Source organism: Saccopteryx leptura, chromosome 4, assembly GCF_036850995.1.
Source record: "Saccopteryx leptura isolate mSacLep1 chromosome 4, mSacLep1_pri_phased_curated, whole genome shotgun sequence".
Taxonomy (NCBI): domain Eukaryota; kingdom Metazoa; phylum Chordata; class Mammalia; order Chiroptera; family Emballonuridae; genus Saccopteryx; species Saccopteryx leptura.
This window is the reverse complement of record NC_089506.1, coordinates 210997073-211017456: the sequence shown is the minus strand read 5'-3', so window position 1 is coordinate 211017456 and position 20384 is coordinate 210997073. Positions and strand designations below refer to the sequence as shown.

At 55.2% G+C, this 20384-nt stretch overlaps 1 protein-coding gene across 2 annotated transcripts in view; it reads left to right on the top strand.

The window, feature by feature from the left end:
• Positions 1–20384, top strand: part of MGRN1 (mahogunin ring finger 1) — a 52753-nt gene that overhangs the window by 19812 nt on the left and 12557 nt on the right. For both annotated transcript variants that reach the window (XM_066382690.1, XM_066382691.1), the window contains exons 4-11: positions 253–399; positions 2106–2223; positions 8316–8382; positions 9022–9071; positions 14061–14108; positions 15267–15335; positions 17379–17538; positions 19417–19526. In XM_066382690.1, the coding sequence (XP_066238787.1) occupies positions 253–399; positions 2106–2223; positions 8316–8382; positions 9022–9071; positions 14061–14108; positions 15267–15335; positions 17379–17538; positions 19417–19526 (769 nt within the window). The remainder of the gene's footprint in view (positions 1–252; positions 400–2105; positions 2224–8315; positions 8383–9021; positions 9072–14060; positions 14109–15266; positions 15336–17378; positions 17539–19416; positions 19527–20384) is intronic.

Below are 20384 nucleotides of genomic sequence, written 5' to 3'. Positions count from 1 at the left end.
CCTGGGGGCTTCTGGGGCTATCATGGAGGACTTGTCTCCCTTTCTGTGGGTAGGAGACCAGGGAAGGAGAACCCTGAGTTTTGGGCCTTATTATTGAAACAGGTAGTGGGCTTCCATGTTTATAGAAAGGCAGGGTACAGCCAGGCAGCGCCCTCAGGGGTCCCTGCAGGTGTGGTGTGTGCTGTGCAGGGTGGGCATGCTCTTGCAGGCGTGCCCCCTGACCTTACTGCCTGTTCTCTGCCTCCCTGGCAGGTACAAAGATGGTGCCGACAGCCCCACCGAGGACAGCGAGAAGCCCCATGTCCTCTACAGCCTAGAGTTCACCTTCGATGCCGATGCCCGGGTGGCCATCACCATCTATTGCCAGGCGATGGAGGAATTTCTAAATGGGATGGCTGTGTGAGTCCCTGGGAGCCCGGGGGGAGGGGGCAGGGCCCCAGCAGCTCTGTGTCTGCTTGAATTATATATTCGACCTTTCAGAGGCTTTACTTGAATAAGGGCCCTTTGAACCCCAAAAGTTTGAAACCTGCAGTTTCAGCACAGCAGGCTTGCCTCCAGTCCACGGGGCCAGACCCAGGGGGATGAGCAGAGGAGCCCCTCTCTGTCCTGTGGAAGAAGACCACTGGAGGCCAGATTTGATCTGGGGGTGGAATGGTGGTTGAGAGCTCTGGCTTTGAGACTTTCTGCACACGAGTAACCCGCAGTGCCAGTTTCTCAGGCCAGATGTGCCAAGGCCCTCAAGAGTATCTTTTGTCCAAGGACAGAGAGACAGCAGCCCAAGGAACAGCAGGTGGGGGGGGGGCAAGGGAGACGGGCAAGGGTTGTATGTTGGATTCTTGAATGGGGAGATGCTGAGTTTATCAGAATTGAAAATGTGTCTTTTTTTTTTGTTTTTTGTATTTTTGTATTTTTCTGAAGTTGGAAACGGGGAGGCAGTCAGACTCTCGCATGCGCTTGACCGGGATCCACCGGCATGCCCACCAGGGGGCAATGCTCTGCCCATCTGGGGCGTTGCTCTGTTGCAACCAGAGCCATTCTAGCGCCTGAGGCAGAGGCCATGGAGCCATCCTCAGCGCCCAGGCCAACTTTTTGCTCCGATGGAGCCCTGGCTGTGGGAGGTTAAGAGAGAGACAGAGAGGAAGGAGAGGGGAGGAGTAGGGAAGCAGATGGGCGCTTCTCCTGTGTGCCCTGGCCAGGAATCGAACCCAGGACTTCTGCACGCCAGGCCAACGCTCTACCACTGAGCCAACTGGCCAGGGCCTAATGTGTGTCTTTTTGACCTAGCCGTTCCTTTTCTGGAACTTTATGGTGGAGATCCGCTTGCATGTGTGGTTCAGAGGTATGCAAAAGAGGGTCCTGGAAGCCTCGCTCAGAATACAAGATACTGGAGGCCACCTGGTGTCCACCAGTCGAGCCTGATTGAATTAGAGTCGCGCTGCAGTGGAGCCACTGCCGTGTTCAGAGGACACGACACCTCTGCGTGGTGGCTGCAGGACAGCTCAGGGCACGTGAGGAATGAAGGAGCAGAGTGGAGTTGGGCGGCTGTTAGGATATCCAAGAGGAGACAGCCATGCGTGCAGCTGTGACCATGCCTCTACCCTCCCAGGAGTGATACCTGGGTGGCGGACGAGCAGGGGCCCCTGGTGGCTGGGAGCATACACAAGTGTGGAGGGGGCGGCGGCACTTGGCACTGGGAACGTTTTTGTATCCTGTGTGTTCAGAAAAGTCAACAAACTGTAAAAACTGAATGGAAAGGCATAGTGGTATCTGGCAAGGTAGCTGCGTTGTCTGGCAGGTGTGGGCTGTGGAAGACTAATAACCAGGCTGGCCCCGGGCAGAACTGGTGGTGAGCCGAATGAGGCCTGGAAGCCCTCGGGCTGTAAAGGCCAGGTGGCCACATAGGCTGGCTTCCTGCCCCATCAGAGAAGGACTGGGACTGGCAGGGGGGGGACCTGCAAGTCAGGTTTCTACTAGGTCTGCAAAGGCCAGTGCCCGCAGCCCCTGCTCAGAGGTCCTGTGGGGCGGGGTCACCCTGAGGACGGGACGCTGCAGAACGCTTGCTCCTGGCCGGGGCTCACCGTCTTTTCTCTCGGCGGCCCCCTCAGGTACAGCCCCAGGAGCCCCGCCCTGCGGTCCGAGACGGTCCACTACAAGAGGGGGGTGAGCCAGCAGTTCTCCCTGCCTTCCTTCAAGATCGACTTCTCCGAGTGGAAGGATGATGAGGTAACCTGGCTGGACTCCCCGCTCTTCTTACCTGAATTCCCTCCCCTTTGCTGGGGGGCAAGCACAGTGGGAGCTGTTTGCTCAGATTCCTCACGTGGTGTGAACAGCATCGGGAGTAGCTGCTGACCAAGTCCATGTGCTCACTGGGCCTGCGCGGGGCTGTGGAATTGAGTCTGGTCCAGGCGTTAGCTGGACTGGGTGACTGAGATGAGGCAGCAGCAGCAGAGGCTCCGGTGCCCAGCTTTGGTGCGGTTGTCGGGACCGTGTGATAGCTGCGTGGCAGGATCCCTTCCACCTTGTGGTTCCACAGCCAGGGACACTAACTTACAGGATGTGAAGGGTGTTCATTGCAGCTCGGTCTGCAATAGTAAAAAAATTGGAAACAAGGGGATTGCTTAGTTTAATGATGTCACTGGAACCACCCATATTTATAATGTGGCACCCTAGTTCACATCTGCTAAGGGATGCCATGCAGCCTTAAAGCACATGAAAGGGATCTGGCTATCCTGTGCATACTGATGTGGGAAGTCCCTTCTGGGCTTAGAGAAGGGCAAGCTGCAAACAAGGCAGTATCATCTCATGTATGTGGCTACCACAAAAACGCACACACCCATTTCTGCAGGTATAATGTGTGTGTGTGTAAAAGCCAGAAAAGATACTCATCAAGCCAAGGACAGTGGTTATTTCTGCAGAGGGTCATGGAATAAGAAAGAGAGCTATATAATAATACACAACTATATATGTATAGTTGGCCCCCTGTATCTGTGAGTTCTGCATTCACGGATCAACATGGAGCAGGAAGCATCAGCTCATAGTTGCTTCTTAGCAATCCAGGTGGACACTTTATCCACTGCACCACCACAGGTCAGGCTGGACGTCTCGTATTCACAGACTCGGACACTGTTTGACCTTGTGTCTGGCTGCTTTCACTTAGCATGGTGTCCTCCTCGGGCTGTTGGCTATTATGCATAACGGTGCTATTCCGTATACAGGATTTTGTTTCAATGCATGTTTTCATTTTCCTTGGCTATAATTTGCTTTATAATTTAATTACATTTTATTTTTTTCAGACTTTGTTTTTTTTGGGGTTTTTTTGCATTTTTTCGAAGCTGGAAACGGGGAGACAGACAGACTCCCACATGCGCCTGACCGAGATCCACCCGGCATGCCCACCAGGGGGTGATGCTCTGTCCCTCTGGGGCGTCGCTCTGTTGCATCCAGAGCCATCCTAGCACCTGAGGCAGAGGCCACAGAGCCATCCTCAGTGCCCGGGCCATCTTTGCTCCAATGGAGCCTCGGCTGTGGGAGGGGAAGAGAGAAACAGAGAGGAAGGAGGGGGGAGGGGTGGAGAAGCAGATGGGCGCTTCTCCTGTGTGCCCTGGCCGGGAATCGAACCTGGGACTCCTGCACGCCAGGCCGATGCTCTACCACTGAACCAACCGGCCAGGGCCTTATTTTTTTCAGACTTTAAAGAGCAGTTTTAGGTTCACAGCAAAATTAAGATAAGGCATGGAGTGGTCCCCTGCCCCCACACATGTATAGTTTTTATTTTTTTATTGAATCATACTGTGGGCATCTCTCCAGGTCAGTAATTACAGCCCACTCAAAGCTGGAGTGGCTTCTCTGCGGTCTCCCTGCGAGCCCCCTTGCAGGGCTCAGTTTATTTCAGTCAAAGCCCATCTCCTTCCTTCCTCCGCCCTCGGCCTTTTCCCCACTGCCTGTTGTGCATCTGCCTGGGGCTGGCAGAGACCCTGCTCGGTGGGCTTCTTTGTGCTAGAAGAGCCCAAAGGGGTGCCCTAGGGTGCCAGGATGCGAGGTGCCACCCCCACCTGGCCTGGGTAGGGGAAGGACAGAGCCTGGGCTGGAAGCTTGTCAGTGACTCATGCGGCAGCAGCTGCCTGGCTCTCTCTTCTGACCTAGGGGGCTGCTTCTCCCCAAGAAAGCTTCTCTCCTTACAGTAAAAATAAATGCCTTCCCCAGCCACCCCTGGGAGAGCGGAAGCCTCTGTCCTTGCCCAGCATGCTTAGCTCTGGTGCGTGACATGTGCAGAGCAGGAATTTCAGGGGAGAAGACCCTTGCTCCCCTCTTCCCACACTCCTTGGGGCCCTCTGCTGGGCCTCCTGGAAGCCTCCCGTGTGATGTAGCTGGGATGGTGTGGTAGCTATGGTTACAGCAGGTGGAGGGGCGGCAGCTCCGTGTGTGGAGGCTTGTCCTATCAGGGCACCCTAGGGGCGGTGCAGGGCCTGGGCCATGGTGCTTGGGAAGATCTAGGGTCACAGTGCTCCCGTCACCTCCATCTTTGTCCCCTGGCCCAGCATTGGGGTGCCCAGTGTAGGTTTTTGTCAGAGTTTCCTGAGTTAGTTGACCGAAGGCCACATGTAGGGTGCTGCCCTAGGCTCTGTTGACAACACCTAATCAGCAAGCTGAATGTTATTTTTTTTACAGAGACAGAGAGTGAGTCAGAGAGAGGGATAGACAGGGACAGACAGACAGGAACGAAGAGAGATGAGGAGCATCAATCATTAGTTTTTCATTGCGCTTTGCAATACCTTAGTTATTCATTGCTTTCTCATATGTGCCTTGACCGTGGGCCTTCAGCAGACCAAGTAACCCCTTACTGGAGCCAGTGACCTTGGGTTCAAGCTGGTGGACTTTTTGCTCAAACCAGATGAGCCCGCGCTCAAGTTGGCAACTTTGGGGTCTCGAACCTGGGTCCTCTGCATCCCAGTCCGACACTCTATCCACTGCACCACCGCCTGGTCAGGCAGCAAGCTGAATGTTAATGGGAGGCACTGGGACGGCTGCTATACCAGAATGGATGGTGGTGATGGTGGTGATGGTGGTGATGGTGGTGATGGTTGCACCAGAGCCTTCAAAGCAATGTGTGTGTCAGGACTTTGTTGGTTGTAAGTGACAAGCACACCTAGGTCTGGCTTAAGACAAGAAAACCAGGAATTTATTGGCTTAGATTCTGGAAGGCTGACTGGCCATGGTTCCCTCTGGGGTCCGTGTCACCAGGACGGGGTTGCACTGGCCGAGCCGACCTGGCTCTCAGACTGGCGCTCTGTACCAGCAGCCCTAGCCTGGGGGCTTCCCTCTCTGGCCTCTATTTGAGGCAGGCTTGTGACATTCTCTGGCCAGACAGCACAGACCAGGGTGGGAGAGAGGTTGTTCCCAAATTTCCCCAAGGAAGATTGGGGTGCTGGCAGCTGAAATGGTGGACAGCAGCCGTCTACACTTTTTCGTGGGGTCTAGACAGATCTGGGCAGGTGGGCCAGGCGGAGAAGAGCAGTCTCAAGGACGAGTGCCAGGCATCCTGGCCTATCCCAGGACTGAGAGGACACAGGTGGGATGGCCTGGAGGCGATCCTGGCTCTGTCCCTCTCTCCACGAAGCACTGGGCAAGTTGTGCTACCTCTGCCAGCCTGGCTTTCCCGGCTGTCACCTGGAGGTAGAAACATTTACTTGCTCTAGGGTGTGCACTGGGACTACCTAGCTCGGGCCGTCCATCCTGAGCCCCATCTGCCGGGGGTCGGGAAGAGGAGGGCCAGCATCCTGTCTGCTGGTGGTGTAGCCACTGCGCCTACCTCCCCAGACAGCTGGGTTTTTTTAGCTCAGCGCCAGCACAACAGGACTGGGCCACAGAGGCAGGACCCAGTGTAGCGTGCGAGGGAGAAAGACAATGCGATCACTTGGTGGCTCCTCAGAGCACTGAGTCCCGTGCATCGTGCCAGGTTCCATTCCAGCAGCTGGCCGGAAGCACAGGTGCCACATTGCCTGAAGCTCTGCTCCCCATTAGGCTGTCGCCTGAACAACCCCCTCCTAGGCTTAATTGTAGCCCTTGGATGGTAGTACCTGTGTAGCCCACCCAGAGTCACTGTCACTAGGGTAACTTGGGGATGACCATGGCAAGATTGCTCCGTGTGACCTGACTCAAGGTAGAGAGGGCAGGAATAAGCTTTCAGAGGGACCCCTGTCCCCCAGATATGTAACTCTTGCCTTGGTGATCACCTCCCCGGGGTCATTTCAGAGCAAGGCAGGAAAGGGGGTCCTTCCGTCCTGTCCAGGTGTCCGGGGTGCAGCCTTCTACCCTGAAGCTGCAGGAAGCATGGATCCTGGCTGGGTCCTGGGTAGGCCAGGACACATCCCGCACCTCGCCCCACGTAGCTGGCCTGAGCGTGCTCCCACAAAGTCTGGTGTTCCTGGGCTCCAAGCCTGTGTCTTTCTGCAAGGCCCTCGGCTCCCGCTGCCTGAGCACATGGAGCTAGTGCACACTCATGTGCTCCCAGCACCGTGCTCGGAGCCTTTATTAGACACAGCTTTTTTTTTTTTTTTTTCATTTTTCTGAAGCTGGAAACGGTGAGGCAGTCAGATAGACTCCCGCATGTGCCCGACCGGGATCCACCCGGCATGCCGACCAGGGGGCGATGCTCTGCCCCTCTGGGACGTCGCTCTGTTGCATCTAGAGCCATCCTAGCACCTGAGGCAGAGGCCACAGAGCCATCCTCAGTGCCCGGGCCATCTTTGCTCCAATGGAGCCTTGGCTGCGGGAGGGGAAGAGAGAGACAGAGAAGAAGGAGAGGGGGAGGGGTGGAGAAGCAGATGGGTACCTCTCCTGTGTGCCCTGGCCGGGAATCGAACCCAGGACTCCTGCACGCCAGGCCGACGCTCTACCACTGAGCCAACCGGCCAGGGCTAGACACAGCTTTGATGTCATTTTTAGTTAGGGAAATTGAGGCTTGGGTCATGGAGCTCTACTCCATCCAACCTGGCAGCTCTGAGTCTGACCCTGCCCTGCTGACGACCGGAGACCCCCAGGCACTCTCCAGGCCTCACTCCCGCGTGCCTTCCCTGCTCTGGGTGTCAGCTGGCTGCCTCTGTCCTGTGGGCTCGCTGTGACCTGTCCCATACCCCTACTCCCTAGTGAGAAGATCTGGAGACCACACCCAAGTGGTTAGGTGTGGGGAGGAGAGTAGTAGCCTTTGGCCTGAGAGCAGCAGAGACCACAAGGGGTTAAAACTGGAGGAGAAGGGCCTGACCAGGCGGTGGCGCAGTGGATAGAGCGTCGGACTGGGATGTGGAAGACTCAGGTTCAAGACCCCAAGGTCACCAGCTTGAGGGCGGGCTCATCTGGTTTGAGCAAAAAGCTCACCAGCTTGAGCCCAAGGTCGCTGGCTCCAGCAAGGGGTCACTCGGTCTGCTGAAGGCCCGCGGTCAAGGCACATATGAGAAAGCAATCAATGAACAACTAAGGTGTTGCAATGTGTAACGAAAAACTAATGATTGATGCTTCTCATCTCTCCGTTCCTGCCTGTCTGTCCCTGTCTATCCCTCTCTCTGACTCTCTCTCTGTCTCTGTAAAAGAAAAAACTGGAGGAGAAGGAACAGGGACAGCAGGTTTCTCCTGGAGTTCAGAGCTGCCACATGGTCTGCGCTTTCCTTCCATCTTTGGTTGGGGCCACACCAGGTACCTTTCTTCACAAGGTTGAACACACACTTCCCGTGTGACCCAGCGCTTCCACGCCTGGCTGTGCCCAGGACAACTGGAACGGACCAGAGCTTGTCTAGCAGTGCTCATGGCAGCCCAGGGGAGCAACCCGGTGTGCACGGAGGGCCCTGGATCCGCCGCACAGATAGCCACGCTCAGCCTCCGCAGGAAGGAAGGCCTGACACGCTGTGGCCCGGGTGCACCCAGAAAACATGCCGAGTGGAGGAAGCCAGACAAAAGACAACTGTGTGGTTTTGTTCGTATGAAGTGTGTGTCCAGAACAAATGCATAGAGAGGAGGTTGGGGGTGCTCACCAGGGGCCGAGGAGGGGATGGGAGTAATTGCTTCATGGAGACAAGTTACTGTTTGGGACGAAAAAAAGGTTCTGGAAATGGATGGTGGTGATAGTTGCATGAGCTTACAGATGTACTTGATGCCACTGAATTGAACACAAATTTACCGTTTTTATTTATTTTACCACAAAAGAAAAAGACATAGCCCGGCCTCTGTCTCCCTCCCTGTTCTGTCCTCACGAGCTGTGCTGCACTGCGCCCTCCCTGCTCCACGCCCTCCGTCTCACTGTTCCCACTGGCTTCTCTCCTCAGCTGAACTTTGACCTGGACCGGGGCGTGTTTCCAGTGGTCATCCAGGCCGTGGTGGACGAAGGGGACGGTGAGAAGCCTTTTTCTTCTTCGGTTCTTCCTGCCAGCGTGTGGCCCTGCGGGAAGGGGCCACGCCCTGAGGCCCCCTCCTCTCTCCGTCAGCGGGGAGGAATTTATCCAGGAAAAATGAAGGATGCAGCAGCCTTCTTAGCAGGTTTAGGGCAGTGGGGCTCAAGCAGCTGTCCTTCCATCTCCTCTCTGCTGTCCAGCTCCCCACCCTCTGTGGAATGATGGAGACAACAGAGCGGCGGGGAGCGACACAGGCCACCCCCACAGGTCACACTGATTTCCTGCCTGGTCACCTGTCCACAGCTGTGGGCTCCCGGGCCCCAGCCTGGGGTGTGAATGCTGGAGCTCTGCAGGTCTGGGCTCTCGGCCCTGCCTGAGATGTCCCTCCTGTGCAAAGCGCAGAGCGAGGCTAGAGTGGCCACTTTGGAGGGGGTTGACGTGTGAGCCAGACAGCGGTAGGGCCCCCAGGCGAGGGAGGCACCGTGAGGAGAAGCCCGCTAGGGGTGTGGGCCTGTGGGCTGAGAGCCGGGAGAGCAGCTGCTGAGGAAGGAGGACAAGAAGCTGGGCTGGCAGGGCAGCGCCTGAGTGCTCTCTCCTCTCTCTCTCTCCCCTCTCTCTCTCTCCCCTCTCTCCTGGGCAGTTGTGGAGGTGACTGGCCATGCCCACGTGCTGTTGGCTGCCTTTGAAAAGGTAAGTGCCATCCTGCCCTTTGAGCTGGGAGCTATGGCCAGAGAGATGGTGTTTTGAGACCAGAAGTCTCAACTTGGGGATCATGCCAGGCCACGTGGGCTAAACGCCGGAAGCCCAGGACAGATGGAAGGTTCCCCAGCCGTTCCAGGCTCCAGGACAGATGATGCCTCTCAGGAGGCTTTCCAAAGGGCACATGGAGTGTGGTGAGGGCATGTTCTGGGGAGGCCAGCCCTCTGGAAGCCCCTCTAACCTGCCAGCACGGGCGGGGTGCCCATGCAGAGGACTCCGGTCAGACCCGCTTTCCTCTGGGATTTGAAGGGATCGTCCAGAGCCACCAGCTCTTAAGGCCATGGCTTTTCCCCCAGACCCAGGATCCTGGCTGTCATCACAGCCTCGGAGGCCCCCGCAGGTCCTTGCATGTTCACGGCTGGTCCTGCCTTGCCTCCAGAAGGTGGCATCCCCCTGGTCGCTTAGGGCTGGGCAGTCCTCCCCACTGGGGCCTTCCTGACTCTTGGGCAGACATTTGTTGTACCCACTCATTGGGCGTCCGTGAGGGCAGAGGGAGCCCTGGTTTGTCATATCCTCTGCATACCGTGGAGGCTAGTGAATGCTGGTAGGGTGGACGAGGGTCTGCCCCTGCCTAGCACGTCCCAGACGTGCTGTGTCATGCTGTGGGTGGTGGGGGGAAAAGACACCCAGGCTCTCCTGGGGGCCCCAGCTAGACAGGTCTCCTTTTTTTTTTTTTGGTGACACAGAGAGGGGATAGACAGATAGAGAGAGAGATGAGAAGCATCAGTTCTTTGTTGCGGCACCTTAGTTTCTCATTGATTGCTTTCTCACATGTGCCTTGACTAGGGGGCTACAGCAGAGCAAGTGACCCCTTGTTCAAGCCAGCGACCTTGGACTCAATCTGGTGAGCCTTGCTTAAACCAGATGAACCCGCACTCAAGCCGGTGACCTTGGGTTTTGAACCTGGGTCCTCCACGTCCCAGTCCGACACTATCCACTGTGCCACTGCCTGGTCAGGCCATGTCCCGATTTTTTTTTTTTTTGTATTTTTCTGAAGTTGGAAATAGGGAGGCAGTCAGACAGACTCCCGCATGCGCCCAACTGGGATCCACCCGGCACGCCCACCAGGGGGCAGTGCTCTGCCCATCCGGGGCGTTGCTCTGTTGCGACCAGAGCCATTTTAGCGCCTGAGGCAGAGGCCATGGTGCCATCTCCAGCGCCTGAGCCATCTTTGCTCCAATGGAGCCTTGGCTGCGGGAAGGGAAGAGAGAGACAGAGAGGAAGGAGAGGGGGGAGGGGTGGAGAAGCAGATGGGCGCTTCTCCTGTGTGCCCTGGCCGGAAATTGAACCCGGAACTCCTGCACGCCAGGCCGATGCTCTACCACTGAGCCACGGCCAGGGCGCCATGTCCCATTTTTAAAGAGGCCATTTCCATGGAAGGATTCATTTAATGTTACTTTTAGCTAGTGTTTGGGGTTTTTTTAACGTTATTTATTGACTTTTAGAGAAGAAGGGAGAGAGACAAACAGATGTAAACATTGGTTTGTTCCTGTAGGTGCCCTGACCAGGGATTGAACCAGCAACCTTTGCGTATCTGGACAACGCTCTAACTGACCCAGTTTTCCGGGCAGGGCTACCTTTAGCTAGTGTTACATGTTTTTGAACTTAGGTGTTTGCCCCTTCTTTCCACATAGACCCAGGTCCCCAGGTGCCTAGCTGTTCATGTTTTCTGGCTGTGTTTACAGGGAGTGGGCTCGGTGGTGAGGACCATCTGCCTCAGCACAGTCTCCGTGTTAGGCACTGCCAGGTCCAGACAGTTTCACTTACCCGGTCACTACTGGCCAGGCAGTGTTGTGTGTCCATCCATGCAGCGAGTAAGTGGCCGACTGTTGAGACAGGGTCCCTGCTCACTGAGACCCTTACCAGAGGTAGTAGGGTGTGTCCCCTGTTTGAAAATTCCACACCTGCCTGACCTGTGGTGGCGCAGTGGATAAAGCATCGACCTGGAACGCTGAGGTTGCCGGTTCAAAACTCTGGACTTGCCCGGTCAAGGCATATATGGGAATTGATGCTTCCTGTTCCTCCCCCCTTTTCTCTCTTTCTTGCTCTCTCTCTAAAAAATGAGTAAATAAAATGTAAAAAATATATATTATTTTTAAAAAAGGATGAATTAAAAAAAAAATTTCATACGACATCCCTCCACCCCCAGTGCTGTCTGATATTGGTTGGCGCTCTGCAGTTATATAGTGTTTTTAGCATTAGCCTGTGGCCTATGTGGATAAAGATCAAGGACCTCACAAGGAAACCAGGCTCAGACCGCTTATTCTGGAATTTCCACCACTCCTGGACATCCTACTGACCCCATCTTCTTCACCCGGGTGTGTATCTACAGCCCCGAGAACCCTAAGTGCAGAGACTGGCCTGTCCCTGTCATCTGGGTCATTCCAGATACCCCAGGGGTCAGTGCTGTAGAGCCAGGCCTGAGATCTTTCTGGCCCATTTGTCCAGTGCTCTCCCTGGCCTCCTGGGGCTGTGGTGATGCCGAGTGCCCAGGGCAGAGATCGGCCCTCTCCCTTTGCAGTTCTGGAATTGCTGGCTGTGCTCCCTAAGCTTTGTCTATGAGAAGAGATAGTAACTGTTTACCCGTCTGCTTCTCTGGCCAAGGCTGTTGGGCCATTGCTGGCAAACATTCCATTCCAGGTTAGAGCCCCGTGAGAAAATGCATTATTTTTGGAGTCCAACATACTTCAGACTTCTGTAGGAACCTATCAGCTTTATCAAAAAATGCCAATTGCTAGTCTCAGTTGATTTAAAAGGATAATTGGTGTTATAAAATCTCAGATCTCACACTTTAATTAACCCTGTTGACTCTGAACAGTGTCTCCTCAGCTACCACTGAGCAAGTTTGCTGTTTTGTTCTTACAGTTTTTAGACCTTCGGGTTTTCTGTGTATGCGTGCATGTGCATGCTCTTGTGCTTTGTTTGTGACTAGACCAAGCCCCGGAGGGCTAGAACTGGTGTCTAGTTCTTGCTGTTTAGGTATTGCTTCTTGCCATTGGGAAGGCTCTTGTCCATCATCAGAACTTAGCTAATGATAGTAAATTTGAGCATGGTCTGACCAGTGACGCAGTGGATAGGGCTTCAGCCTGGCACGCTGAGATCCCAGATTCGAAACTCTGAGGTCTCCCCGTTGAACATGGGGTCACCAGCTTGAACACGGGATTGTCGACATGCTCCTGTGGTCGCTGGCTTAAGCACAAGGTCTCTGGCATGAGCAAGGGGTCAATGACTCAGCTGGAGCCCCCCCCCCCAGCGCAATCAAGGCACATACGAGAAGCAGTCAGTGAGCAACATCAACAAATAACTAAAGTGCCGCCGTTACAAGTTGATACTTCTCATCTCTCTCCTCTCTTCTCTCTTAATCTCCTCTCTTCTCTCTCTCTTTCTCAAAAAAGAATAAAACAATGTCCTGACCAGTTTGCTCAGTAGATAGAGCATTGGCCTGGTGTATGGATGTCCCAGTTTCGATTCCCAGTCAGGGCACACAGGAGAAGTGTGCTTCTCCTGCTTCTCTCCCCCTTCCCTCCCACTTCCCTCCTTTTTCCCTCCTACAGCCAGTGGCTTGATTGGTTTGAGTATCAGTCTGGTCACTGAGGATAGCTCACTGGTTGGAATATCAGCCCCAGACAGGGTTACCTGGTAGATCTCGGTTGGGTCACACATAGGAGTCTGTCTCGCTATCTCCCCTCCTCTCACTTAAAAAAAAAGATAATAAATTAAAAAAAATTTTTAAAAACTTGAGTGTGCTTGAGAGCTATCCAGGGAGGGTTTGGTTTTGCAGGTCAAAGTGGGACCCAGGAGGGGTATCTTTTTTTTAATTATTATTATTGATTTTAGAGAGAGGAAGTGGGAAAAGAGAGAGAGACATTGATGTATTGCTCCACTTATTTAAGTGTTTATTGGTTGATTTTTATTTGTCCTAACCAACTGAAGTACTTGACCAGGGCAGAAGGCGGTATCTTTGGGGCAGTGTTGAAGTGAGGTCAGAGGCCACATTTGAGAAAACTTCACCTGGCTTTTTTTGTTTGTTTGTTTGTTTTGTATTTTTCTAAAGTGAGAAGTGGGGAGGCAGAGAGACTCCCGCATGCGCCCGACCAGGATCCACCCGGCATGCCCACCAGGGGGCGATGCTCTGGCCATCTGGAGTGTTACTCCTTGGCAAATGGAGCCGTTCTAGCGCCTTAGGCAAGAGGCCATGGAGCCATCCTCAGCACTTGGGCCAACTTTGCTCCAATGGAGCCTTGGCTGTGGGAGGGGAAGAAAAAGATAGAAAAGAGAGGGGGAGGCCCTGGCTGGTTGGCTCAGCGGCCTGGCGTGCGGGGGACCTGGGTTCGATTCCCGGCCAGGGCACATAGGAGAAGCGCCCATTTGCTTCTCCACCCCCCCCTTCCTCTCTGTCTCTCTCTTCCCCTCCCGCAGCTAAGGCTCCATTGGAGCAAAGATGGCCCAGGCGCTGGGGATGGGTCCTTGGCCTCTGCCCCAGACGCTAGAGTGGCTCAGGTCGCGGCAGAGCGACACCCTGGAGGGGAAGAGCATCGCCCCCTGGTGGGCGTGCCAGGTGGATCCCGGTCAGGCGCATGTGGGAGTCTTTCTGACTGTCTCTCCCCATTTCCAGCTTCAGAAAAATAAAAAAATATATAAATAAATAAATAAATAAAAAAGAGAGAAAAGATAGGGGGAAGGGTGGAGGAGCAGGTAGGCGCTTCAACCTGTGTGCCCTGGCCAGGAATTGAACCCAGGACTTCCACACACCAGGCCAACACTCTACCACTGAGCCAACTGGCCAGGGCTTTGGCCTGGCTTTTTAGTCTTTACATGGTCCTTCCTTTTTTTAGCCATGAATGTGGAATGGCCAAGGGAGGGCCTTCAGCTGCCTGAAGGGCCAGCATGCTGTTAACCTCTCTGTTTTCCTCCCTGCAGCATGTCGACGGGAGCTTCTCTGTGAAGCCGTTAAAGCAGAAGCAAATCGTAAGTCTGTCAGAAGAAATGTCATGAGCCCTTTTGATCTAAAGGACACACATACCACCAATCCAGTAGTCTCCATGGATTATTCTCCCTGCCCACCATGGTTACTGTTTAGGTAGCTGGTGACAGGCCTGTTGACTTGTCTGTCATCTCTGTGGGCTCTGGGAAGTCGGGATCACTGGGTGCACGCATGTGTACTGCGTACCCACATGCACAGTAGCGCTGGCTGTGGTCACCCTGAGTCTTGTTCAGCGTGAACATAGTAAGATTGTGTAGATGTTTGCTGAGTTAACTGAATGAATGGACTGAAGAAGGAAGGAAACAGGAAACTAAGACTGCTGGCTTCCCTCCTACTCCTTACAAAACTTGGGAAATATCTTAGTATCAGGCAAAAATGGACTGACAATATTTGAGAAGAAAGATGGAATGTCCTGGAACAGCAGGAGCTGTAGAACAGTACAGCTTTTCTTTGGGGTTACTAATTCCATGGCCCTCCGCCAGGACAAATCATTCCTGGTCGCCTCCCACACTGCTGTGCACCGCACCGTGTTGGGTCTTGGTACTGAGACTGATTTTAACAGTGGCTGTGGTGGGAGCTTGTTTCCATCTGTGGTTAGGTTATGCTTGTATGTAGATGTTCAGGTGTGTTATCCACAACCCATGAACTGTGTTGGTTAGTTTTTTAAGAGGGGTAGGGAGAGCCCGGGCAGATCCAGCCTCTGTGGGTTGCAGAATGGCCGGAGAACCTAGTGATCGTCAGGGCACTTGCCTCGGGAATGCCGCCTGGAAGGACTGTGGTTCTCAGGAGCCTGTTTGTGGTCCCTGGAACTGCAGGAAACACGCTCAGACCACTTTTGAACATGCCCAGCATGAGACTTGAGTCTGGTCATGCTGTGGGGCTGTTGACAGGTGGGTCGAAGGCGGTTTTCCTCCAGAAACTGTGCAGAGAGTGTATAGGGTTGATGGGATCGTGGAGCTTGACTTCGGGCCGTCTCGGACGGACAGGACCGCTTGGGCCCCAGCCCTACTTCCCATGGTACCAGTGGGCCAGGGAAGATAGCAGGCCTTCCTAGGGGTTAGGGCTAGACGGAATTCCCAAGTCTGTCCACTCCCAAGACCGGAGGTGGGGTTAGGCCAGACGAATGCCTCTCTGCTCTCCAGGTCGACCGGGTCAGCTACCTGCTCCAGGAGATCTACGGCATCGAGAACAAGAACAACCAGGAGACGAAGGTAGAGCTCGTGCACACGCACGCCTCCCTCCCCAGCCTTCCTTCCGCTTGCTTGGCAGCAGACTCACAGCAGTGACTTGCCTGGGGTCCCTCAGCCCCACAGGCTGATGGGAGATGAGTCAGTTCCCCTGGAGGCCCTGGGACCCTAGATTTCATAATTTTTCCTTAATTTTTAAAAATAGGTGAGAATCAAAGGACATTTTGTCCTTTTTCCAGCAAATTCACCTGCTTGTTGCCATGGCTGGGCTGCTGGCCGTGAGGTCAGTCAGGGTACATCGGGTCCCCTCCTGCCTGATTGGGCTTCGCTGTGGCTGCCATGGCTTATTTCTCCTCATCGGCAGTGGCTGAGCCTCACTGTGCCCTGCGGTTGGCTGCTCACCAGACCTGAGTCCCTGTGGTCGTGGGGACGGAGGGATGCTCCTTTGGATATCTGGCAGAGCGTGGTGGCTGACAGAGCGCTATCTGGCACAGCCAGGAAGGGTAGCAGAGAATCAGCCGGTGCCTTTGTCAGTGTTTTTAAAGGCACATTGGCACATATGAAACTGCTGTCTCTTTTTTTTTTTTACTTTACAGAGACAGAGAGAGAGAGTCAGAGAGAGGGATAGACAGGGACAGACAGGAACAGAGAGAGATGAGAAGCATAAATCATTAGTTTTTTGTTGCGCATTGCAACACCTTAATTGTTCATTGATTACTTTCTCATATGTGCCTTGACCATGGGGCTACAGCAGACCAAGTAACCCCTTGCTTGAGCCAGCGACCTTGGGTCCAAGCTGGTGAGCTTTTGCTCAAACCAGATGAGCCCTCGCTCAAGCTGGCGACCTCGGGTTCTCGAACCTGGGTCTTCTGCATCGCAGTCCGATGCTCTATCCACTGCGCCACCGCCCAGTCAGGCTGCTGTCTCTTTTTTTAAAGTGTCCAGAAGTGTCACACGCCAGCTGGAACTGGCCAGAAGCCGGATGGGGCAGTGGGGCCTGGCCCTGGGCCTCAGACAAGCACTCTCTGCTCGTGTTTTACACCAGGGGTTGGCTGACTTTCCGTCAGGGCCAGACAGAATGTTTTCACCTTAGCTGGCTTTCCGTGTGTCTGCTGGGTCTGTTCAACCCCGTCATAGCGCCGAAGCAGCCACGGCGATACGGGAGCAACTGGGCGAGGCTGCGTGTCAGAAAAACTTTATTTACAGGAACATAGCAGGCTGCCCCTGTTTTAGAAAGTTGCTGCCTCTCGATCCAGATTATGTTTTCCAGAAGCTGCCATTAGTTGATGAAAATATTTCAAACAAGTTAGACTTGTCTGATCTTTTTGTTTGTTTGCTTTAGACAAATAAATGGGTAACTTCTGGAAGATGTGTCCTGTAGTGCTGGAAACGGGGATAGACAGACAGATTCCCGCATGCGCCCGACCGGGATCCACCCGGCATGCCCACCAGGGGGCGACGCTCTGCCCACCAGGGGGCGTCGCTCTGTCCTGACCAGAGCCACTCTAGCGCCTGGGGCAGAGGCCAAGGAGCCATCCCCAGTGCCCGAGCCATCTTTGCTCCAATGGAGCCTCGCTGCGGGAGGGGAAGAGAGAGAGAGGAAGGAGAGGGGGAGGGATGGAGAAGCAGATGGGTGCCTCTCCTGTGTGCCGTGGCCGGAAATCAAACCAGGACTTCTGCACGCCAGGCCGACGCTCTACCACTGAGCTAACCAGCCAGGGCCTCTTTTTCACATTTTTTCTTTGGTTCTGAGGACTAGGAATAGACCTGAGTTCCTTGATTTGGGGAATGTGTTGGGGCAGGCGGTGTGGGCCGGGTCTGAGCCTGGAGCCCGGGGAGCGCGTGCAGGTGCGCGTCTCCTGGGGAGTCTTGCTGTGCAGTGGCCTCCTCCATCCTCTGTGCGTCCCTTTGCCACAGCAGCTCTCAGGGCCGGTGAGGGGTGGCTGGTGGGGCAGCCAGGGGCAGGAAAGCCTCCTTCTTGCTCCTCAGCTGGCCCCCAGCCTCTGGCTCTTGAAAGGCCACAGACCCGAAAGGCCGCAGACCCTTAGATCCTCGTTGTCCCTGCAGCCTTCAGACGAGGAAAACAGCGACAATAGCAACGAATGCGTGGTGTGCCTGTCAGACCTGCGGGACACACTGATCCTGCCCTGCCGCCACCTGTGCCTGTGCAACTCCTGTGCCGACACGCTGCGCTACCAGGCCAGCAACTGCCCCATCTGCCGGCTGCGTGAGTGGGGACCCTGGGCCAGTGCAGCGGGGGGTGAGAGTGTCAGAGGCCATCGGCCTTCCCCCGGTTCACAGCAGGGTGGAACCTGGTGGTTACTGTAGGTAGTTGACTCCCACGGTGACCCTGGGCCTGTGAGTGGTTCGGATCCTCAGGAGTCGGCCTCCAGGAAGATTGGACTTTCAGAACAGCCCGGAGGGTGCTCCAGGGCAGGCGTTTGCAGTGACGGCAGAACTGGGCAGAGATTGATCAGTGAATCAAATCTTTATCTTGAAGATTATGTGGAAAATATCTTGATTGAAAATTACACTGAAATGCAAAGGGGCTAAGGGAATTAAAATTGGTTTCCTGGAGAACACCATTTTTTAGTCAGAAGTCATGATGTTGGGCATAAGACTGAATAAAATATTTATCTTCCAATAGTGGGAATCTAAATAGTCTCAGGATACAGGTCCCTCTGGTCAGTACGACAGCTAAGTGGGCAGGGAGGCGCCCGGCCAGGGGATCTGGGGGCATTTTATATAGTAGATAAACGGTGGCTTTTTAGAAATTGGGCTTTCTGCTCCTTTACACCTTGGCTACTAAGGTTCCACCCCAAGCTCTGAGCCAGGACGCATAGTCCCAACCAGTCACACTGCCCTGTCACTATCTTGGGGCTCAGAGGGACCCTCCCAAGGTCACGGCTAGTAAGGGGCAGAGGCAGGGTTTAGACGGGGGTCTGGCTTGGAACCCACAGTCCTGCCCCTGCTGACGAGTGGCTGCACTAGCCCATCACAGGATTGTCCCCCGGGAGGCCAGGTGGGCCGCGGAAAGGGTCTGCGTGCGTGATGACCATGGGGCAGGTGGGTGTGTGGAAGTGGAAGGTGAGGCTGTGTGGTCTGGGGTGGGGGAGTCCAGAGCCCAGCTGGAAGCCCAGACTCGGGACGTTCGTGTCCGTGCTCGGGGCCTAGGGCGGCCCTCCCTTGTACCTGGCGTGCAGTGTGGAGGCAGTAGGCTCTCCTGTCTGAGGATAGCCAGGAGAGTGGAGCAGGAAGCAGGGTGGGGGACATGGTGGGCGCAGGGTCCTGAGCTGGAGCCGCACGCCAGCCTCCCTGGCGCGCTCGTCTTCCGGGCGTTCTCAGGGCGCAGCGCCGTCCGGAGGCGCCAGAGCAGGGGCCCCGGGCAGGTGTTTGTAGTACTTGGGCTGGCAAGTAGGTCCAGGGCCATTGTCCCTGAGGCCTGCAGATCGGAGTGACCGCCCTCAACATTAGGGACTCAGTTGTCTCTCATCTTAGTGTGGCGATGTAGCTGGTGCACTTGTGACTTGTGTGTGTGACCTGCACTTTTCACCTGTGTCTCACAAATGTTACACTTTCGTTAGTGGAACTGACATCACAGGGTGACTGGTAGCTTGTGTTCTATCATAGTTTAGTTTCCCAGCTCCCTGGTGGTCAGTGTCTGTGCGGCTAGTTCCCAGTGGAGACGTTGTGCCGTCACGCATGTCCACACTCACATGCCTGTCTGCCTGTTGGTCAGAACTTCCAGGAAGAGACTGGCGCTGTCCAGGGCTCATCGTGTGCTTGTAGCTCGTTGGCAGGTGTGACTTGCAGCCTCACTCACTGTCTAGTGTACAATCCGGGGTGTGGCAAGTGAGAAGCTGGCTGTGTCCTGCCTGCTGCCCCTCCAAGCGTCATTTGAGCTGGGGCGAGTACCATCCTGGCCTCTCCGTCTTCCTTTGGGAACGTTTTGCTGTGACTGCGCTGCCTGCATTGGAAACATGGCTTGTCCTGGGACCACTGTGGCATGGGGGAGGGTGTTCAGTGTCCCTGGAGCCCTGAGGGTCTCAGAGGCGTTGGAATCAGCTGCTCTGTGCCTGACATCAGCCCCTCCCTTCTGCCACAGCTTTCCGGGCCCTTTTGCAGATCCGGGCAGTGAGGAAGAAGCCAGGAGCCCTGTCCCCCGCCTCCTTCAGCCCGGTGCTGGCCCAGAGCGTGGACCACGATGAGCACTCTGTACGTGCTTTTCCTTCCTGCATGGGGGCGGGGGGAGGGGTCTGGAGGCAGCCCTGCCCATTTGCAGCCGCGTCCGGGGCCTGCATTCATGTTAGGACAGCTCTGGCTCCTAGGAGGGCTGGCTTTGTCAGGTGGCTAGAAGGAGGCCGCCTGGGCCCTGCCCTTGAAGCAGTATGTGGCCAGGACCAAGACTATGGCCCACACCTCCATCTGCTAGCTCTCTGGGCCTGTGTCCTCCTCCAGCGTGGCCCCACGGTGGCTGAGGCTGAGGGGGTGACCCCTTCATGAAGCTTGAGCCACAGTATCTGTCACCATCGCTCCAGCAAGCCACACTCTGTGTGTCTTGGGAAGTGAGGTCTTCAGACCGTGGCTGTGACACGCCCTCTGTGTCCAGCCCATCTCTCTCCAGCCGGGGCAGACAGGAGGCCGCTTCCGCAGCCGTCCACTGCCCTTGCTCCCGAGAACCCATGACGTGGGCCTGGCTGCAGGCAGACGAGGGGTGCTGGATTCGGGCTTTGGGGGCCATGAGACAGAGGTGGGCAGAGACATGAAGAGACTTAGAGAGACAGATATTTACAGGCAGAGAGAGCAGTGGACAGAGACAGGGAGGTAGAGATACAGATGCGGAGAGATGTGGAGAGACACAGATACGGAGGAGGGGAGAGAGACATAGAGACAGGGAAGAGAGACTCAGTAGGGATAAGAGTGGAAGAGAGATACTTAAGAGATGGACAGACAGGGAGAAAGATGGAAGGAGACATAGAGAGAGACACACAGAGATGGGGGTGAGCTGGGGGTGGACAGATGGAGGAGGAAGGACCAGGGAGCAGGTGTGTGGCAGGCCCGGGTCTCTAGCTC